We start from the raw sequence: 21,313 nt of genomic DNA on the forward strand, positions 1-21,313 counted from the left end.
TTTTAAAGGCACAGCCTAAAGATACCACTCATGGTAAAGCTACTCCCATAGAATGTAACTGACTCAGCCTGAAATCTGTCCTCAACAGGGAAGAGTAAGGCAGAATAGCAATTAATGACTAGAAAGTGGCCATGTCTGAAATGAGTGCAAACCAAACTTTCTTTAGCTCTCAATATTTAAACCCTGGTATATGAAATTGAAACTCAAGAATAAGGCTTTTGAGTAATGATTCAGCTGATGATGGGGAAAAGAGGATGATGTTCTGCAGTTGATGAATAACAAGCAACGCCTATGCTTGAAGAAGGAATGAGAATATTGGGGAAATCTAATGTAGGAAACTACAGATCTATGACCTACATAGTGACCTAAGGCTTTCATAACCAATTCAAGGAAAGAAAAATTTAGAATGTGGAGATAAATGTAAGATTTTATACATACAGTATGGGTAAACAGACTGTGTCAAACTAACTCAACCAGTAAAAACAATTGCTTTTATCAGCTATGGCTCTTCAATTGAAAACATGAAGGGAAGACAAGTATGAAAGTTTGGAGAAGGGGGTTAACAACATGTTGTGAGCTACAGCTACTGAAGCAATGGTCAAGGCCAGTAGATAATAATCAGTTGTAACACTGGCCAGGAATATATCTATGCTGGCAATTAGAAGACTGGCTTTCAATTATCACATGAATGAATTTCCGGCTTACCTGGGAGCAAAGGATGCAATCAGTCTATCCTGTTTTAAAATGGAATATGATAAACACATCAATGAGGTTGTTGAAAGCCTCAACTAGCAGAGGACTGGACTCAACTGAGTCTTGAAATTCCTTCCCATCCTAGGTTCCTCTGTTACCAATGTAGCCTGGCACAATTATCATACAGATGCCTAAATACAGCTGAACAGGCAAATAGAGAGCCAGAAGCCTGTGTCAGAAAAGACTTTTAAGTTTCGTTACTTCTGTTGTGTAAACATCCCAGCAAAGAGTGCTTATGGCTAAAAGAATGCTCATATCACAAGCACACATTGGTGAAGAAGCCCCAGCAGTTGTCTTATGCTCCAGTCATTTGTTGATTCCAGCTCAGATGTTCATTATTAACTCCAGTGGTTACTCTGCTGAAGAACTATCTTTCTCTTGTTTACAGCTCTCTGTCACTTGGGAAGGAAATGGGGTGCTCACTTCCCACCTCCAGTATTTTAGATGCTTCAGATATGGCAACACAGAGAGCTTCAAGCAATTATGACAGGCTTGGTCTAGTTTATAAAAGACAGATACCCTGATCTCAGATCAGAACAACTGACAGTATTTTAAACATTAGCATTGTCCAGTGAAGTCAGACAGATGTTGCAAGAGATAAGTAAAGCAGGCATCCACTTATTTCTGTGAATATCAGTATGAATTTTATCTTGAAAAAAATTAGGATCTATACTTACAAGGAATTATAGAAGGCTCAGACTATCTACTAGGAAAAAATGTACTGAATATTTCCACTAATTCCCAAATGCTCTAGAAACAGCAAATAAAATACAAGTCAGCCAATCTTCAGCATGTAAGATATTCTCCTTCTCCCCATTACAGAGTCTTTCCATAACACAGCTGCATGGTTTAGATGGAAATGGGTTATTACATTTGGGTAATAAAGTTAAGCTAGCTGTATGGAAAGCTGCATTTTTCATTTTTGTGGAAATTTTCCAGACTGATCAGTTAATTATGATAAGCTTGCAGTTCCCATATTCTTCCAGCCAATATTACTGTCAAGAGAAAAGTAAGCTTCCAAGAGAAGATAAATATTTCCAAAATTTCTGGTGCAAATACTATGCAAGTCTGAGCCAACTCTCAGAAAGTTATAAAGCCTTGGTGGTCTTAATGCCTTCAGTCTTACTGAAAAACAGGGAGTGGTAGGTGAAGCATTCTACCATTGCCTGGAAAAGAGAAATATCAGTGTGGTGAACTCTTAAAATGCTCCCTTGGAGACTAGTACTCATAATTTCAGTTAAATGGTTCAGCCTGGCAGGTAGCAAACGTGCTTATTTCCTTTGGTTCAATACAACTAAATATATTTCAGGTTTTCAGCATAGTTACTCTTTTGTAATGAAGGTTTTTTTAAAAAAGGTATGCAAGCATTTCTTTCTGTATCCTCTTCCTTTCTAAAACAGTATCTTGCCAAAGGTAACAGTTGACCCAACGGAATTTACTGAATGGCTTTCAAGAGGCAATCTCACAAACTCTGTTAAAGAAGGCATCCAAGTTTCACCAGCGAGATATGAAAAGTTCTGGGTTCACTAGTTCAGTTATGAGTATCTTCTATGTATTATCTGAGGATCAGACCTTTCAGCTCTTTGGCTCATGTCATCTCTTGGGATCAGCATGAAAGGGGCAAACAGCAGCCCCTGCAACCTCTGCAGCTCTTTGTATTTGTCTAGTTTGCAAAAAGCACACTACCTGTGGTCAGGAAGGTGAAAAGCAAGAGAGTTCTGGAAGGAGAAAATAAAGTCCCATGATGATTCATTAACTGTCCCACAATAGCTATTTCCACAGGAGAAACTGCTAGTATAAATGTGGAGAGTCTAGAATATGAGGTGTGGGGATAAAAGTAGGTAGGTTTAGTAAAGCTGTGATAAGAGAGGACACTGGAGTTGCTCCACTGTTTCTGTCATGAAGGTCAGGGTCTGAAAATATCAGGAAATTTTTGGGGGTATACAATTCTTTAAGGTCTTCATACAAATGCAGGTTTTCTTCCTCTGAACTCTCTTTGGTCCGAGAAAGACGATTATAAATTTTGTGGAAAAAAAAAATCAGAGCCTATAACACAAGAATGGTTCAGCTCAAGAGATAAAGAGAGCTCATCTCCACCTAGGAAAAGTGCACTGAAAGGTCCTACTTTACCTCAAGATGGTAATCTATACTTTCTCTGCATGTCACAGCAGCAAATAAACAAACAACGCTAAGCTTACTTATGCATGGTAAACTTCCACAGCCACATTTAATTTCTAGACCAAAAGCTGTCTCAGGTAGCTTCCACCCTAAAGAAACTGATTTAAGAGAAGAAAGGTAGGCTGCAGCCACAGATGAGAAATATCCACTGAAACCACATCATATCCTTCACCACTTCAAGCTGAAAGCCAAAGCAATTTGCATCACCTCATCTTCATGGGGGTTCTCTATGAATCTTGGCAAATGGACCATGGACTCCAAGAGCAGATTCTTAGTAACCACCAATTAGATTTTCTAGATTTATGGGAGTGTTCAGTTAGCTCAATTCAGTCATTTTAACTGGAATTTATGTAAGTTTTTAACTACTGCACAGTGCCAGTTTAGTTGTTTCCCCACAGCTGGTACTCACAGGCAAGTATTGCTGCTTAAGCATTCACAGGCCAATGCTGGAATAAATTCAAAACAATTTGTGGGCAGTAACTGTGGTTATTAACTGTACAGTAGTTCACAGCTTTCATGCTGCTTTAAGCAACAGTCAAAAAGACAGTGAAATGCTAAATTTATTACCAATTCAAAAACTCCTCCTTTTTACCTCTGATATTTTCTAGTGCTTCTCAAAGCCTTTGACCTATTTTCAGGTATGGATTAGCTCAAGTTCTCATTGCTAAATTACCATGATTTGACGACTAATACAAGCAAATATTGATTCTAGAAAACATATTATCGAGAAACACAAAATACACTGGACTTTAATAATTTGGCTATTTTTTAATCTCTGTAAGATATTTTGGATTTTATTATTTCTTGTTGTCCTAAGCATTTTGTAACCTATTTCAGGACTGGCTGGAAGGTACCTTCTCAGCTTAGCTTCAAGGCTGTAACGACTGACTTTTTGGTGTAGCTTCGTTCAGTAATTCATTCAAGATGTTAAATCTGGAAAGAAAACTAGCATACAGCTGTCATAACATCAGTCTTCCTAGACTGAGTTCTTAAACAGAACAATTGTATGTCTGTCACTGACAAAAGTAATCGTAATTAAGACACATAATTGTAAACAAGGCATGGAATTACAGGTCAAACAAGAAGGTTTCCTTCATTATTCCCTCTCATCCACATATTTTGATTCAGGGAGCAAACTGAAATATCACAAGGTGCTTTGTGTGCTTCCTGATACTGCCAAGACAGAGAGAATTCATACTTCTGCCCAGGGTCTGCAATACTCAAGCAGGACAAGTCTCCCTCCTGCAGGACAAGTCTCCCTCCTGTGTTCTCGTCCTTCAATGAGGAAAGAGACACTTCTTCTTTAAACACTTCACATTTTTATGTTTAGGAAAAGCCAGTATGTTCATGCAAATATTCTTGTACTTTACAGCTTGGTTAAGATATGTTGGGCCACATGCTGAAGAGCAGCTTAGCTACAGTCAGCCACCTACTTCTGCAAGTGTGACTTTTTGTAGGCTGATTTATGCTGTCTTTTTTTTTTTTTTTCTTTTTTTTTGTGTTCTAAGTATCTGCAGAAACATCCATTTTGAATCTGGATCAGAGTCCTTTAGATCCCTTGGGAGTTCCTTTGTGGGCTAACTGTTCATCGAGAAGGAAAGTAATTTGACTCATTTGTTAATTCAGTAATCAATAGGAAATACAAATTAGCAACATATCAGGAAATAGCTAGCTGCATTTCGTAGAATGCCTGGTTAGCCCTTGCACAGTATGTTTCTATAGGGTTATCTAACTTTCTAAACTAGCTCTGTCCATGTATCTGCCAGTCAGACAACTACTCAGGCTCTTAATTTTTAAGCTTACCATTTCACACCAGATTCTCAAATTGTTACCTAAATACATTTGTTTCTTAAGGGCATAACAAATGCCTGCTAAGAAACAGTCTCATTGGAGGCCACCAGTAGTGCATCACCCTTCTATTCCAGTTCAACAACTAGAGCTGTGTGGCTGTGGTTCATTGATTCACAGATTGCACTGGGTTGGAAAGGAACCTCAAAGGTCATCTTGTCCAACCCTCCTGCAGTCAGTAGGCATTCCTCCAACTAGATCAGGCTGCTCAGGGATACACTAAGTCTGATCCTGAATGTCTCCAGGGATGGGTCCTCAACCACATCCCTGGACAACCTGTTCCAGTATTTCACAACTCTCATTGTAAAGAACTTCCTTACGTCCAACCTAAACCTACCCTGTTCCAGTTTAAAACCACTGCCCCTCATCCTATCACCACAACCTTGTGGGAACCCAAAGGGAGCAGCTAACAGAATGTTTAGCTGGCCTTCACAGAGCTCCAGAGGCTGATAAGTGATAGGACAGTTTGTTATATCTCAAATCATGTGACACAGGATGGGAGTAAAGATAACGAAATGCTGTATCTTGGAAGTGGATGGAAAAGCAATTGGGCAAAAAAACACCCGTTAAATTAAAGATAAAACACTGGGCTTAAGGGGGCCAGGCTGTGGGGAAATGAGTTAAACCATGTACAAACTTCTCAATAAATAGCTACTGGCTCAGGAGATCGAGGCCATATGACCCACCTGTGGCTGTGGTGACCTCCTCGCAGACTTGTCTATCAGTTTGTATTTTGACATTCTGTGTTGAGACCGTTCAGGAAAACCCATGCAAGCCCTTCCAAGCAGTCCTTCCTCAGCCACTGTAGGTTCCTTTCAGATACTGAAATGCAGCTATAAGGCATCTCCCTGGAGCCTTCTCTTCCCAAAGCTGAACAAGCCGAATACTTTCAGCCTGTCTTCATAGGAGAGGTGCTCCAGCCCTCTGATCATCTTTGTAGCCCTCCTCTGGACTTACTCCAGCAGGTCCACGTCTCTCTTGTGTTGGGGGGTTCTACAGCTGGACATAGTAGTCCAGGTAAGGTGTCACTAGAGTAGAGTGGCAGAATCACCTCTCTCAACCTGCTGGCCATACGTCTTTTGATGCAGCCCAGAATGTGATTGGCCTTTTAGGCTGCAAGTGCACATTGCTGGCTCATGTCCAGCTCCTCATCCACCAGTGCAGGGCTGCTCTCAATGTCATAATCCCCCATCCTGTATTGGTAACAAGGATTGCCCCAACCTAGCTAGGACATTGCACTTTGCTTTATTGAACCTCATGAATATCGAGGAGGAAGACACAGCAGAGCCCATCTTGGGTGCTACAATTGTCTACAATAGTCAGTAAAGACTGCAGACCACGGCTGTCAGTGGCTCCCTTCCTGGTTCCTGTGGGAATGCTTACATGGGACAATTTTGGCCAGTCTTAGAGATCATTTGCACCAGGGAGAGTTGTAAAACAAACAGAGCCAGCCCTGCCCAGGTATCAAATGTACCATCCTAGTAGTACATGCTCTTCTCCATCTCACATTTATAGGCACAAAAGCAGTGAAAGCAGAAAGAAAAAGAGGGAGGAAAGAAGTTACCTAATAGTTTAGCAAGAATTTGTGGCTAGCATAGTCAGTTCATTTTTATAATTACTCAACCCACCTAAACACAGAACTTCTGCTGTTTGATGTGTTTCACATTATGCCTAAGGCACAGGTCTATATGTGGATGTCTCTAACTTTTTCATCATTAATAAATCTCCCTGCTGTCCACGTTGTCACATTCCACAGAATTCAGTAGGATGGGTAATGCTATAATTTATGCCTACATATTGTCACTGAGGAGGTGCCACTCCACAGGGTTTACTGGAGTTTACACTAGGAAAAAACTATTTGGCTCTCTGAATTCACAGGGATTAAATCATAGCAGCATTTAGCAAAGCAGAACAGAATGCTCTTTCAGTAGAAAAGCACAGCGAAGAGCATTTCAGGCTGTCCTGTTTTATAGCACAAACAATCTTTTAATTTGCAGCATACACATCTAGCAGGAAGCAACAGGAAGCCAACAGGACAGTTTGTTAAGTGCCAGCAAGAGCTCATTAAACCACCACTCTTGGGAAACACTATGTATTGCAAAATATGCAGTAAGCAACGAATGGTCCTATGAATCCAGCTTCTGAAGAGGCAAACACTTTCTTTCAATTAATCTCTATACTGCTACCTACAGTCCTAAGGATTTTCACTGGCCAGACCTAGTCTTTTCCCTCAGATTCACACGAGCACAGGAAGAAGACACCTGCTTTAACAGCAAGACAGCAAAAATGGCTTGCTTTGATGACCAGACACTGCATGTCCTATGACATCTACGTGGCTTCCTGCTGAAGTAAATTGGGTAAGCAGCAAGAATGCAGTCTTTGATCTTCAAGCAGATTAGCAGTCATACTGCATAGACAACTACACATCTATGTTAAAAAGAGGCACTGTTTTTCCAGTGTGTTGCCTCACACCATGTAAACCCACAAGCTAGGTGGAATTAGGTCCACTGGGCAAGAGAGCACTATGTGTGCAAACCTGCTGAAAGAACACGGATCAGGGCCCATACATAATGGGACTGAAGGTGACCTTGGGACTCAGGAGCCTAAGAAGCAATATTCACCTCATCTGAGCTCAAAAGTTTTCTGTGAAAGGACAAAAATAAATTTGATTTCTCACACACATAGCACAGTAAAAGCCATGTCCTACTGCACAATGAAGATAATTTAGATGTCAAAACAGCAGTGAGGAAAACAAACAGCACCTGGTTTGGGAAGAACTAAAATAAGTGATTTTACCAGTGTTTTTCATTTAAGTTTTGGGTTTACTTTTGTTTGTGAACTGCTTTTAACATTACAGTGAAAGATGCTTATTAAATGCTTAAAAACTACGGACAAAAATCAACAAGGAGAGAGGTCCAAACCACTGCTCCAGGCACTGCCCATAGCTGCTGGAGTCTACACATCACCTTAGTTTCACAGAATATATCTGGTTGGAAGAGACCTCAAAGATCCACCCTCAACCCAGCACTGAAGGGTCAACACTAAACCATGTCTCTAAGTGTCAGGCTCACATGCCACTTGACCACCCCCAGGGATGGTGACCACCACTGCCCTGGGCAGACCATTCCAATGTTTGATAATCCTTTCAGTGAAGAAGTATTTCCTATTATCTGTTATACACCTAACCTAGTATCTAGCCTAAACCATCCCCATGAACTTTATCTCTTTTCTTGAGAGGGTCACACTGACCTTTGTGATATTCAGGCTGGGTTGGGGCTGGAAGAGAATGCAAGAGAAAGGGATGGAGCAGAGTGCTACCTGGAGAGGTGTTCACAGTGGCATGCATACAGCCAGCTGACTGCAGAGCCATTCTCTGTCTCCTTTTTCATCCTTTATCTTAGTGGTATCTGATGAAGTTGAGCAGAGTCAAGCTTTCCGGAGAAGTTAAGAGTTGCAACTACACCTTAAAGAGGCATTTAAACCATCCACTGAAGCATATTTGAAAGAGAAAGTAGCTTGGAACTGAATACAAACCAATTATTATCACAACCAAATTTACAAAAATAGTTTAATAAAATCAAACTTGTGGCCAGCTGATGTGCTTTGCTTCTATGTGTGCTTAGTAAGATTAAAATCACAAGTGGATCATGTCTGGGGAAACAGAAGAGCCACTTCCCATATGAGGGTTCAAACCACTGATTCTCATCCTGAAGCAGTTACATTTTGCAAAAGTATCAGTGCTCAGAAAGATCAGGAGGTGAAACATCATTGGTCTTCTCCAGCACACATCCTAGCTACTTATGAAACAGCATGAAGCCTGACTTTCCTGCTCACTCCAGCCATGCTTTAGACAACATAAATTAATTTCATCTGGAGCAACTCAAACTGGCATGTCCCAGACCACACTGCTGGCTAGGGATCAGTACAAGAGGTGAGAAATCAGAAGGCAAAATTATTGCTCCAAAATGGCTAGAGATGTACTCTGTAAGTCAGCTGAAAGACAGCTTGCCATCTCTGACACTAACTCTCCTTGCAACCAGCTTTCCCCATCACCTGCCTACTCCCTGTTCCTCCTTCTGCTTACCTGTCTTTGGCCCTTGTTAGACTTCTGCACCTGCTGGTTCAACTTACTGAGCTTGCAGAAGAGTGAAAAAACAAACAAAAACATTTCTCTTTAATTAGCTTCATCAAAGGCTCCAGCAAGTGCTGCTGCGAGCATAGGGTCAGGACAAGTGCTGAAGGGCTGGAAGGAAGGGCTAACGTGATGCAGGGGAAGAGAAGGAGGAGGAGCAAACTTCTTTGTGGTCAGAACTTCACAGCTCCTGGGACCACTCCTCTACAAAGATAGGACAGACAGGAACCTAGACCCCCACACAGAAAGAAAGTGCCCTACCCCAAAAATGAGGAGTACAACAGGGACTAAGGGAAAAGTCTGCCCTTTATTTTACTTTCTGGTTTTTTTTTAATTTTTAAATGTTTTCTTTCCCACTTAATTCTCTAACCCTCCCAGATAAGTTCTTAAAGTATATCCAAACTTCCATCCCCCAATCTTTCTTTTTCTCCCCCTCTTCCGATCACAGAGATACATGTACAAAGTAGGGTTGATTTCAACAGTGTCAGCTAACCAGAAATGACAGATATTTTAGCAAAAACCCACCTGCTGGGAAAAAAAACCCCAAACTTGCCCAATTCTGACAGCAACTCACACACTGCAATGGGTTTTCACACCTACTAATGCTTCTACCTCCTGCCTCAGCACTCTCTATAGATATAACATTAACCCACAAAGTGCCCTAAATATACAGTTTTTAATTCTCATGCCTTCTATGTTGTTTATTCCTCAAATAGTGATGCCATCATTCCAGTCCAATTCCCTCATTTTTTAATTCTGCACAAATATTTGTGTAATATTCCTAGTACTGGAGTTTGGAGCAAGTTTAGTTTCTCTGTTACTTGGTTTTCCACATTTATGAGTGCATTTTTTAAACGTATTTAATCTCATTTCTTTGCCAGGATAAACTCATTACTTGCCAAGCGGCTAAGCAGTAAGCACACAGCGTTGCCATGTGGGAGATCAAATGATGTGACCACAGCAGGTCCAAAATACAGCCATGAAGGTGCAGCAACCTCTTAGAGAAAAGTAATCACTCTCTCAGAAAATTCTGTGGGGATAATTTTTAGGAGTGCTGGAGTTAGTGGCTTTGGAGAAAGTCAATCACTTTCCTTCTGTACCGGAAAGGCTGCCAAAGTCTGCCACAAGGCATAACTGAGTATCCTCAATACAGCATAACACAAAGGAAAAGGAATCCATCAAAGCTATGCTAAGCAGTTACAAAATTGCAAGCAAATGTGGGCAAACTTTACCCAGGTTACAGGAAGCCAGTGTTTTAAAGTAAATTCTGTTTTGCTTTCACCTGGTGGTTGTCACCAAGCACCAGGCAGAGTATTAAAACACGACTTGGTGCTGAAAATTTCCATTTTTCAAGCACTTCGTTAATTTTAGCTCACTAATCTTCATAGTACTCTAAAAAGATAAATTGAATTAATTAATTTTTAAAAACATGGAGGCAAGAGCAAGATCATTAAGGTTTTTTTACTCCAGGTATGTATCTTGAGCCAAACCATGCATGATTTTTGTGCCCCAAGGATCAGTGCTGGGCCCCATGCTCTTCAACATCTTTATTGATGATCTGGATGAGGGCATCGAGTCCATCATCAGTAAATTTGCTGATGACACCAAGCTGGGGGCAGGAGTTGATCTGCTGGAGGGTAGAGAGGCTCTGCAGAGGGACCTCGACAGGCTGGGCAGATGGGCAGAGTCCAACGGCATGAGATTTAACACATCCAAGTGCCGGGTTCTGCACATTGGCCACAACAACCCCATGCAGTGCTACAGGCTGGGGTCAGAGTGGCTGGAGAGCAGCCAGGCAGAGAGGGACCTGGGGGTACTGGTCAATGGTAGGCTGAATATGAGCCTGCAGTGTGCCCAGGCGGCCAAGAGGGCCAATGGCATCTTGGCCTGCATCAGGAACAGTGTGGCCAGCAGGAGCAGGGAGGTCATTCTGCCCCTGTACACTGCACTGGTTAGGCCGCACCTCGAGTACTGTGTCCAGTTCCGGGCCCCTCAGTTTAGGAAGGATGTTGACTTGCTGGAGCGTGTCCAGAAAAGGGCAACAAGGTTGGTGAGGGGCTTGGAGCACAAGCCCTGTGAGGAGAGATTGAGGGAGCTGGGGTGGAGGAGACTCAGGGGTGACCTTATTGCTCTCTACAACTACATGAAGGGGGGTTGTAGTGAGGAGGAGGTTGGTCTCTTCTCCCAGGCAACCAGTACCAGAACAAGAGGGCACAGTCTCAGGCTGCGGCAGGGGAGGGAGGTTTAGGCTGGAGGTTAGGAGGAAGTTTTACACAGAGAGAGTGATTGCCCACTGGAATGGGCTGCCTGAGGAGGTGGTGGGGTCGCCGTTGCTGGGGGTGTTCAGGGTGAGGCTTGACAGGATGCTTGGTTGCATGGTTTAGTTGATTGGGTGGTGTTGGATGATAGGTTGGACACGATGATCTCGAAGGTCTCTTCCAACCTGGTTTATTCTATTCTAAAAGGTCTCTCTGTGCTGGCACTAACTGACTTTCAAAAGCACTGCCTTGGAAGAAAAGGCTCAACATGGAAAAGCAAATGCCAGAAATTATTTTTGAAAATTGTGGTCTTAAGACTGACTCATTCAATTCTATCAAAGCAGGCAGAACAGTATTAAACACTGGATGTGAATTTAAGAGTCTCTGGACTCCAAATCCCCACTTGGATCATGAAATATCCCCTCTTCTTATCTACAATCTTATTCAATCCCTGTGTGGGTAACAGGACACAGAACAGTTAAACCCTTTATGATTATCTATTAATTCACAGTAATGCCATTTTCATCTGTTTCCATCTGAACTCGATCAGGTGATCAGATACTAAGCACTGAATTCAATAAACAAGAAAGTCCTTCTCACGAAGCTTTCATTTAGAACTATTTGTTCCCTTCCAGAAAATAATAAATCTTCCTTAGCTGCTTTTAAGCAGAAAAGCAAACATACTATGTCCCTTTTTTTTCACTGCTGCTTAGCATAGAACACATACTCCAGTAATTTCCTATTATAATGGAATATTTGCACAGGTTGAAAATTTATCCCAGAGGAATGAGGAATCTAGCGATTGGTCACATACATTTATTAGACAGAATACTCCAGGTAATGCTGGCCTTCGATATCAAGCCAATAAGCTGCATGATAGCCCTGGTATAATTATGTAATTAATTAGCCCTATCATAATTTTTGGTTTATGACACTAACTTTTATGTGCCACTAGCCAATTTAATGGCATTTTAAATTGAAATAAGGTCCCTGAGAGAGATGTTACTTACTGCATCACAAACCTTGTAAAGATTTCTTCTAATTTCAAAAGATGACCTAATAAAATTGCCTTATAATTAAATCCATTCTAACAACCTCTCCTATGTGATTCTTTTTTCTTCTCCCATCTTTAATTACGAAAAAAAAAAATCCAAACAGCGTACATTTGCCCCCGTAATTAGATGCAAAAATCAGAAATCCCTTTTTGTGCCTCTTGCTGCTTTTCTCGCACGGCAGCACTTCCCACCAGCTTTCCTGCAGAATTTTACTAGCATCCCCTAGAGGTGCAGCACGGAAACTGCAACCTTTACACTCAAGAAAGTGAGAGTTAAAATTTGCTTCTACCTTGCTCCAAAAATAGCCAAGGTGTGGGAAGGAAGTGGAGCAACTCACCCCCCCCTTGCCCCCCCCCCCCCCCCCCCCCCCCCCCCCTACTTTCTATTTCAAACAGACTTTTACAAGTACTCTGGTATCACAAGATGGGAAAGTAAGATCAGCTAAAAGAACAGAAGGAGCACCATGACTCTCCTCCACTCAATGGGACAGTGCCCCCTCCTATTTCCAGCTGAAAATACAACCCCCAGAAGTGAGCATTGGCACCGTCCTTGGGGCTGGGAGGCCATGGTGTCATTCAGGAGCAGTCCTTACCACATAGGCTTTTGGCACCTTCTTTGTCTGGTGCTCCTCGTATGGAAACCCTTCAAGATCTCACTCTGACACAGCACTGTTAGTATATGACCTCCATCTGAAGCTTAATACGGTGGTATTACACTGAGTAAGAAGTATGAGCAGGTAGCCATTTTCATATGCTTTCCTCTACACAGTGAGCAGCTGTATCCAATGGGAACATGATCTGAGGTGATGATTATTGAATTCAATGTATCCTTAATGTATGGGGTACTTAACCATAAGCAAAGCATGGAAAACACAGAACAATACCTCTGCTTCTAAAAGTCATCAACCACCATCGCCTGTGAAATGGATATATTGAAGGTACTCCAGGTGCCACAGAACAGTTAATAGAATGCTTAGTACTGGGTGGTGCAACCAAACAGACTAAAGAATATAATTTCCCTGCAGAAATCACATTCTGCCAACTTTCTAGAGAATAATAAAATAACAGACAGACATGGAGCATAAAAAGAACTTAAAACAATTTGTACTTGGGTTTCTCACTAAGGCAAGCATAGAATTATAAACACAATTGAGTTTTTTTTAAATAGTGTTATTGGAAGTGAAGTGGAAGTACTGGAATTTTTGTCTGCCTCTTACCATTTGCTGTGTTCTTTTTGAAGTTATCTAGAAACTCTTCCAGGAGCTGTGACTGGTTTGGAGGGGGTAACAAACTCTTTGGGTCCCTGGAAATGTCTCCATCTGACCAGGACCCACATAAGGGTTGCTGGGTCCCACAATGGTTCATTCTCAGAGTGAGGATTACACTTCTCTCTGAAAACAGTAACTCCATTTGCCTGAGGTCAAGATCAGACACAGACTCTCCATTTATGCTCAGGATTTCATTGCCTAATCGAAGCCCTGGGAGCATGTGAAAGGAAAAGAAGAAGAAACAAACAACACACATAAAAAAGACAGAATGTAAAACATAAAGGATCACAAATCAAACCTAATGTTGATTCACCTTTGTGTTTAGTGGATTCAATTCAAGTAGTCTGATCTTAACACATGTTCATTACAATCAATGGGAACGTTACTTATGCTATAATTTTACAGACTGATTTCCTGCTTACTTGCATAAGTTATGCATATAGCACAGCAACTGAGTTGTTACTTTCCAAAGATGACAAAGAAGTTGGTGGGTGGGAGGGCAGCACAACTTTCAAGAAGATTAGAATAAAGGCACCTCTCATGACTTGGATACCATGAGTGTGTTATCCAACATCTTTCATTCCCTGGGAAGAACACTAGTCACACAGGTCAAATAATTCACACAAAACTGGAATAACATCAGATGGAGTTTTTATCAACTAAACAGTGGTAAATGCTGCCTTTCAAGGTCAGCAACAATAAAATGGTCATCACCCTCAAACTGCAAATAAAAGTCTGTCTCCATTTTTCTGGGATTGTCTCTCTGTTTTCCAGAGAGCAGAACTCTAGTAAATTTTCTGTGCTGACAAAGAGAAGAACGATTTGTGAGCAGTGCAATAGAGAAGGTGCTTACAAAAATGTATGCAGAAAACTATTTTAGGGAGGGAGACTACTTTTCATTGTCAGCAAAAGTGGAATTAATGGGTCATCTTAGAGACTGACTAAGACCACGATGTTCCCCAGTGTGAGATGAACTCTTTCTCCAGCCTCTCCCTCTGTGAAAAAGCACTTTGCTGGAAGGCTGAATACAGGCTTTGCCTCCAAAGATGAACAAGAATTCTCCCTGCTATTTTGAAAGGGTAATTCAGCTATTCTGTGTACATTGTAGTTCCTATTATCACATACTTTCCACAGTCTTCTGGAAAGAAAACTATGAATAGTAAAAGCCAAGAACCGAACAGAAGCACTAAAGCTCCTTCATGTTTGGGAATTTTAAGAAGGTAATGAAATAGAGTATTAAACATGATACAATACCTTCCTTGTATGCCAGTCCATCAGGGAGAACATCACTTACAAATATACGGGTGAGGTGCTGATTTTCATCAACTTGTGCTGTGACAGCAAAGCCTGGAGTAAAAGAGATTTAAATCAAATAAACTTTCTCTGAAATGCTTCCCTTTTATTTGTGTATTTAGTAGACTCTACACAATCAGAGGGAGGATACTTCTGAAAACACATCCATACAGAAACACATCCATATCACAGAGAAATTATCACATTGTTTCTCAGTCATTGTAAGGCCTGTTAAAGATAAGAGAACTTTTCAACTTGGCTGTGCTGTAGAAAAAGCAAATTACATTGAAAGAAAAAAATAATTTCTACCTCAGCCCCACATGACAATTCAATAATGTAGCTCATCATTATGGTAAAAACACTGTAGTGTGTCCATCAGATATAGAGGAGTCTTAAACAGATCCAAAAATTGAAACCTGAACTACAAAGTAGCAAATCCACATAGACCAATGAATGAAACAGCCTAGAAAGGAATAATTGATACCAACAGACTTGCAGCTACAGAACGTGTACCAAAACAGCACAGAGCTGCTTTACAAAGGTATCTTTGCAAGGTGTATAATTGTCTCTAGGAATAACCACCTCCCACAGATAAAAAAGCCTGTCAGAATTTGTACCAAAGGACACTGCTGACAATGTGCCAACAGAGGGTCCCACTACCAAAACCAGGGGCAGCCTAAGACCAATTGAATAGAATTTAATAGAATTAACCAGGTTGGAAAACACCTTCAAAATCATCAAGTCCAACCTATGACCCAACACCATCTCATCAACTAAACCATGGCACCAAGTGCCTCCTCCAGGCTCCTCTTGAACACCTCCAGTGATGGTGATTCCACCACCTCCCTGGACAGCACATGTACCAATTCTGGCAAAGGACATTTGTCTTCTGACAATTTCCTGCTTGAATTATGTGGCCAGCACAGAAGAATTAGAAAGTGGCCCCTTCTCAAACTACAAAATGTATTTGTCAGTGTAAAACAACCAGCTTAGATCTTTGTTATAAAGGCTTGAGCCCTTTGCAGACTCAGACTTTCAGCTACCAAGGATGCCTCTACCAGCTTTCAGAGACAGAAAAATCCTGAAAAAATAAAGCAAGCAATGAAAAGAATAAAACAAAAAATCATGTGAGCTTACCAAAATCATTTATGTTTTCAGTCTTTGCAAGATGAATGTGATAAACATTTAATGGACAAATTTCTATTTCATCATACACCTGTTGGAAAAAAGACAGTAACAGAAGTCATCAAACTGTGAAATTGCAAGCATCAAAACCAAAGGTACAGCATGAGAAACAAGCACAGTATTATTTGCATCAATAAAGAGCCAAAATCCGCTGTCTTTACAAACAGAACAATGCTATTTTGCAAGTGTCTCCGGTATCAGTGGGACTAAATGCAGAATAAGCTAAAGAGAGGAAACCCACCCTGGAGTACAGATTGACACTACTTTAGTACCAGAGGCCCCATTTAAATCTTCAAATGGTTCCTCAAGAGTGTGTTTGAAATGCTTAGTCAGCCACGTCTGCATAGACACCAACTGTGTGAATGAGGATGGCAGAATGCAGTCCAGGAATAGCTTTAAAATCTTACTTCAGATCCAAATCACACATATTCACAGGTGATAATTCAACTGTAGCAATAGACATCACAGAGTTTTATCTAAAAGGAGTCACACTTTCCTGGTCTACAATGTATTCATATGGTTCAGGAGCGCAATACTCGGTATTTTCATCAACCAGTCTTCGGAGCTGTAGGCCATAGTGTCTTGGCTCCAGCTGTTTCATCTAAGAAATAAAGAAAATGGAGTTTGGAATCTGTTATTTCTTCCCAGAATCCCAGAAGGAAAAGTGACACATGCACACACCAAAAGCTCTTTCAGAAACCATGCAAAAGTCATTTCCTCCACAAGTCATTTTCTAACTACTTTTGCGGTATAAACAAAACTAGCTGCATTGTTTAGAAGATAAGGTTCAAATTCTCCCATTTTCCCTTATGATCCTCCCAAATCCTTTCATAAACACTGTGTCTTGACTATTAGATTAAATGAGCACTGCTATATGTTTATGAAGATATCACAACTGGTTTTTGTCCTTTTGAACTTGTAACTGTCTTTTTCTGTGATTACTTTTAATGACTCACTTCTGCTCAGCAACCCTTTCTTCTGATGTAGAAAATACGCATGCATGTATGGGCTACAAGGAGAGGGGAAGGAAAGCAGATCCCCAAAGGTTTCTCCTTTATTGGATTTTAATTTTATTGCTGGGTTTCATCCACGATCATGAAGTTTCACCTGTGTTTTTATTTCACCCCATGAGGTGGAACTAAAAATCCTTTCTCAACAGGAAGTCAAAGCGAAATAGGAATATTCCCAAAGGATATTAGCCTGAAAATGTCAAGCCCCTGATGGGAGCCTCTCTGAAAATGAGGATGCTGGTGAGACCACTGTGAAAAACATTTCACTTTAGCATATTAATAGAGCAACATTTCTAAAACAGGGGGAAGCAACATTACTAAAAGAGGAGGAATGACTGCATCCCTGAGGGTTATTTAACCTCTTCAGCCATCTCTGCAGCTTACAAAATCGAAATCTACTGTGTAACTAGTAATTATCTTAACATTTTATTGCATGCGTTGCATGTGTTCTGTATGCTGAACAATTATATTCAAATGCACTCTTTTTCTGTGTGTGCCATCCAAAAGCCTCAGATGGAAAACAGAAATGAGAGAAATATAAATCCCATAAACCATGATTAAAGAAAACAAACAAAGAAAAAATCCCTTTGAACTTTATCCTTATACACATAACATTCAAACACGCTCTGTTAAGAAGAAAGATTCCTTACACTCACCAGAGCAGAATGAAAATGTAAGTAGGAAAAGGACCAGGATAGATGAGCAGAAAGTATTCAGCATTAGAGAATGCTTATGAAAAGCTTTACACACAGAATAGAAAGAAAGAAACATAAACCAGAAGTGTTTAAGAAAAAAATTAAAATAATTTAAAACTAAATTTTCACACAATACAGACAAGGACAATTAAAAGCCAGCTTTACAGTTGCAAATACTTTGGAATGATGGAAGTGTAAGAGGTAGGGAGCTTCCTTTTCAACTTCATTTTATGTTTATAAGTTTTATTTCTTCTTTAAAGGGTCTTGCATGTCACTACTTTCAACTGTTTCAGCTCTCCCATGACATCTGGTGGTCAAGTAATGTATTGAACAATCCCTTTAATCTACCCAGGTACAGTGGATTTTTGAAGTCAGGCATGAAACTTTCTCCAAGATTCAGTCTCCACCAGCAAAAACAATGAGAAGATAATTTCTTCTCAGCAACATCATGAAGCCAAGTTGTGACTTGGCTAAATCAGTGTTCTTACTTTGATTTAAAAACTACAGTTCAGCTTGGATTTTTTTAAGCATTCTGTAGATTAATAATTTGTTTCTTTGATTACAACATTACCAGATGCAAAGAGCCATAAAACTGGGTCCTTTCCTCCACTGTAAGCCTCAAAAATCATCAGCTTCTCGTGGGTTCAATAAGCCTACCTGAAAGTTCATACTAACCTATGCCAAAAGCTATAGCTGGATTTTGTACAGAGCTGGACTCCCTTTTTCCCCTGTTTTTCCCCATTATTTGTGAAGTAAATAAACTACAGTTACAAATCATGAGTAAACAGAACTTGGGAGTAAAAAGTTAGTTCTTCCAAAAAACTTGTTTGGGTAATTTAAATTACTTGAATCATGAAGTTAAGAGATAAATTCAATCACTGGCACGTGTGGAGATAAAGGTATGTTGTGGCATTCTAACAGCACTGATCTTCTGGCTGTAGTTAAAACTGGTATTTTTACTTTACCTTCAATCTGTGACTCAGCTTTCTGCGCCACGATTTATAGCAACTCCTCTCAAATTGCTGGCACTGACTTTCAGAAGGGAATACACTCTTTGAAATTCAGAAGTAGAGATCACATTTAATTAAAAGTATAAAAGGGCCCTTTAAGAAGCAACATACATGATGGCCTTTGTCACAGTGGTCTTAAATGTCTTAATCTCCTGGTATTCACTCAACAGTCCCCATTACTCCTCTGTGATTAACTTGCACTGAACTGGGTTTGTTGCAATGACAACATGGAGTGGACACGTGCTGACATTTCTTAGAGCTGACTCCCTGGAAAACTATCACTGCTCTTTCAGTATCCACAGTGGGTTGTCTCAAGCAACACTTCTTGAAAACCTTTCCACAATACTGCAACTTTGGCTACAATGCATAAATACAACTACTGGAAACAGAGCAATGTGGCTTAACACAGTAACAGGGAGATGCTGGTACGTCGTTTTCACTACTTAGGCATTCTCTGATATACTATGGTCCTTTTCCAAATCCATAGGTACTAATAAGATGCAATCATCCACAAGAAATTAGTACCTTGCATGCCAAAGACAAAACATCTTCCACCCTGTGCTCAGGCTTCAGGGTCAGTGCCACTCCTTGGCCATCACAGAAGTGAACATAGGTCTGTGTTTCCCAAGCACTCTCCTTCTGGATGCTCTCTGGCACTGAGCAGTAGACATTTAAAAAGTCATCGATGTGCTGCTGGAAATAAGAAAGAAAGAAGCAAATATGTGAATATCACAAAAAAAACCCCAAAAGTACAATTATATTGGCAGGTTGCAGTGAATATGTATTTAGACATGATGCTGTGCATTTCCCTATGGCAAGACAAGAATAAAGTTCTGTTACCTGCTCTCATTCATATCAAAGTCTTGGTTTTCTTGAGAATGGATCATACTTCTGCATGCCCATTATGGACTCTTATGGTTTTATCTCATATTAATTGTATGGGAGTAACTTCTCAAGAATAACTGACTAACAAAACTTAACCTAATTAACAAATCAATAAATAATAAAAAAGTGGCAATTACTGTAGTTTTTACAGAAACTTTTAATATACTTCCAGTAGAGAGCACTGTGGAGCAAGGCTTGCCATAACATAATAAAGGATTAAAGCAAGCACAAAGTGTTTGTATTCTATTTACAGCTTAAGAAAAGAACTGTTTCACTGGTAGCACAGGGTATTTGCCTGTTTACTGTTTTGCTTCACATTCACCCTCGTTCCAAAGTCACTTTGCTTCACCGAATGACAAGATTCACCCTGAATAAATTTTCTGTTGCTTTCTCTCTTCGTTTTCACACTTTCTCCTGTACTGCACTTCAGGCTACACCTTTCAAAAGAAGCCACACAAGGAAGAGAACGCTGAGAGCTGTTCAGAATTTGGAGTTTCACATATATATCTCTGTGTGCCTATTCAGCATATCACTTAGATATCCATATCAAGGCATTTAAGTTTATGCAGATAAGGTCCCTCAATTCCCCTTGTAGTTAATGGAAAGGGGTGATAAGCCCATAAAGTGGTGGTACTGCCACCCAAGATATATCTTAAGATATCCTGAACTGTTCTTAAGAGTGCCTACCTCCATAGTACTTTGCATTTTTGGTTGGTTGGTTGGTTGGTTTGTGGGGTTTTGTTGCCTAAATAAAGCCCCTTGATGAGGCAATTCTTCCTCCTGGCTCTGCAGGGACACAAACCCAGAGGTTCACTGCAATTAAAAAGCTGCAGTAAAATCACTGCACACGGACAGCTTCACTTGCTCCAGGCAGCAAGGTTACTGACAACAATCTAGCGGTAGCAACAGAGAGACCAATACTATTTTGTATTTCCAAATAACAACTATGACTGTGAAAATGATGTAGTAAGCAATCCTACCCAGGTAATTACCAACCAATGCCGAAAGTCAGGTTGCACCTGAACCAGAATATGGTACACTAATAACATGATATGGTACACTAATATGGTACACTAATAACATACCAGAATATGGTACACTAATAACATGATGCCACAGTAACACTGCTTTTGGCAGAATAATATTAATGAACTAATGGCATTCATGGATCTTGTATCTCTTACTCAACTAATTGAAAATGGAATTTCAGGTAACACAAATCCATGGAAATCTTACCAAAATCCACAATTACTATACATAGCAAGAATCTTGTTATAGAATCATAGAATCACCAAGGTTGGAAAAGACCTCAAAGATCATCAAGACCAACCCGTCACTCAACACCTCATGACTACCAAACCATGGCACCAAGTGCCACGTCCAATCCCCTCGTGAACACCTCCAGGGACAGTGACTCCACCACCTCCCTGGGCAGCATATTCCAATGGCTAACAGCTCTCTCAGTGAAGAACTTTCTCCTAACCTCAAGCCTAAACTTCCCCTGGTGCAGCTTGAGACTGCAATTAATGGAGCAATGAAATCTACACTAAGTGAAGTTTCACCTCTGTGGCTATGATTCCAGATGGCTTCTAACAGCAGTTATGAATCCTCCTGTAATTCCTGTAGAAATGTGATCTTCTCCGAAAACTCTAAATGAAGTCCCTGGGAATAAATGCTGATCTCTTTCCACAGTGTGAAAAACAGAAATGAGAAAGGGCAAGGTAGGCAGGCTGTGAGAGTGCAG

General features: G+C 40.6%; 1 protein-coding gene across 1 annotated transcript in view; it reads right to left on the minus strand.

The window, feature by feature from the left end:
* TIAM2 (TIAM Rac1 associated GEF 2) overlaps positions 1-21,313 on the minus strand; it is a 97,181-nt gene that overhangs the window by 43,603 nt on the left and 32,265 nt on the right. The window contains exons 9-13 of the mRNA XM_054162699.1: positions 19,210-19,377; positions 16,460-16,570; positions 15,922-16,000; positions 14,746-14,838; positions 13,441-13,701 (exon numbers count right to left, since the gene is read on the minus strand). Of these exons, the coding sequence (XP_054018674.1) occupies positions 13,441-13,701; positions 14,746-14,838; positions 15,922-16,000; positions 16,460-16,570; positions 19,210-19,377 (712 nt within the window). The remainder of the gene's footprint in view (positions 1-13,440; positions 13,702-14,745; positions 14,839-15,921; positions 16,001-16,459; positions 16,571-19,209; positions 19,378-21,313) is intronic.

The sequence above is a fragment of the Dryobates pubescens genome, chromosome 6, assembly GCF_014839835.1.
Source record: "Dryobates pubescens isolate bDryPub1 chromosome 6, bDryPub1.pri, whole genome shotgun sequence".
In the NCBI taxonomy this organism is placed as follows: domain Eukaryota; kingdom Metazoa; phylum Chordata; class Aves; order Piciformes; family Picidae; genus Dryobates; species Dryobates pubescens.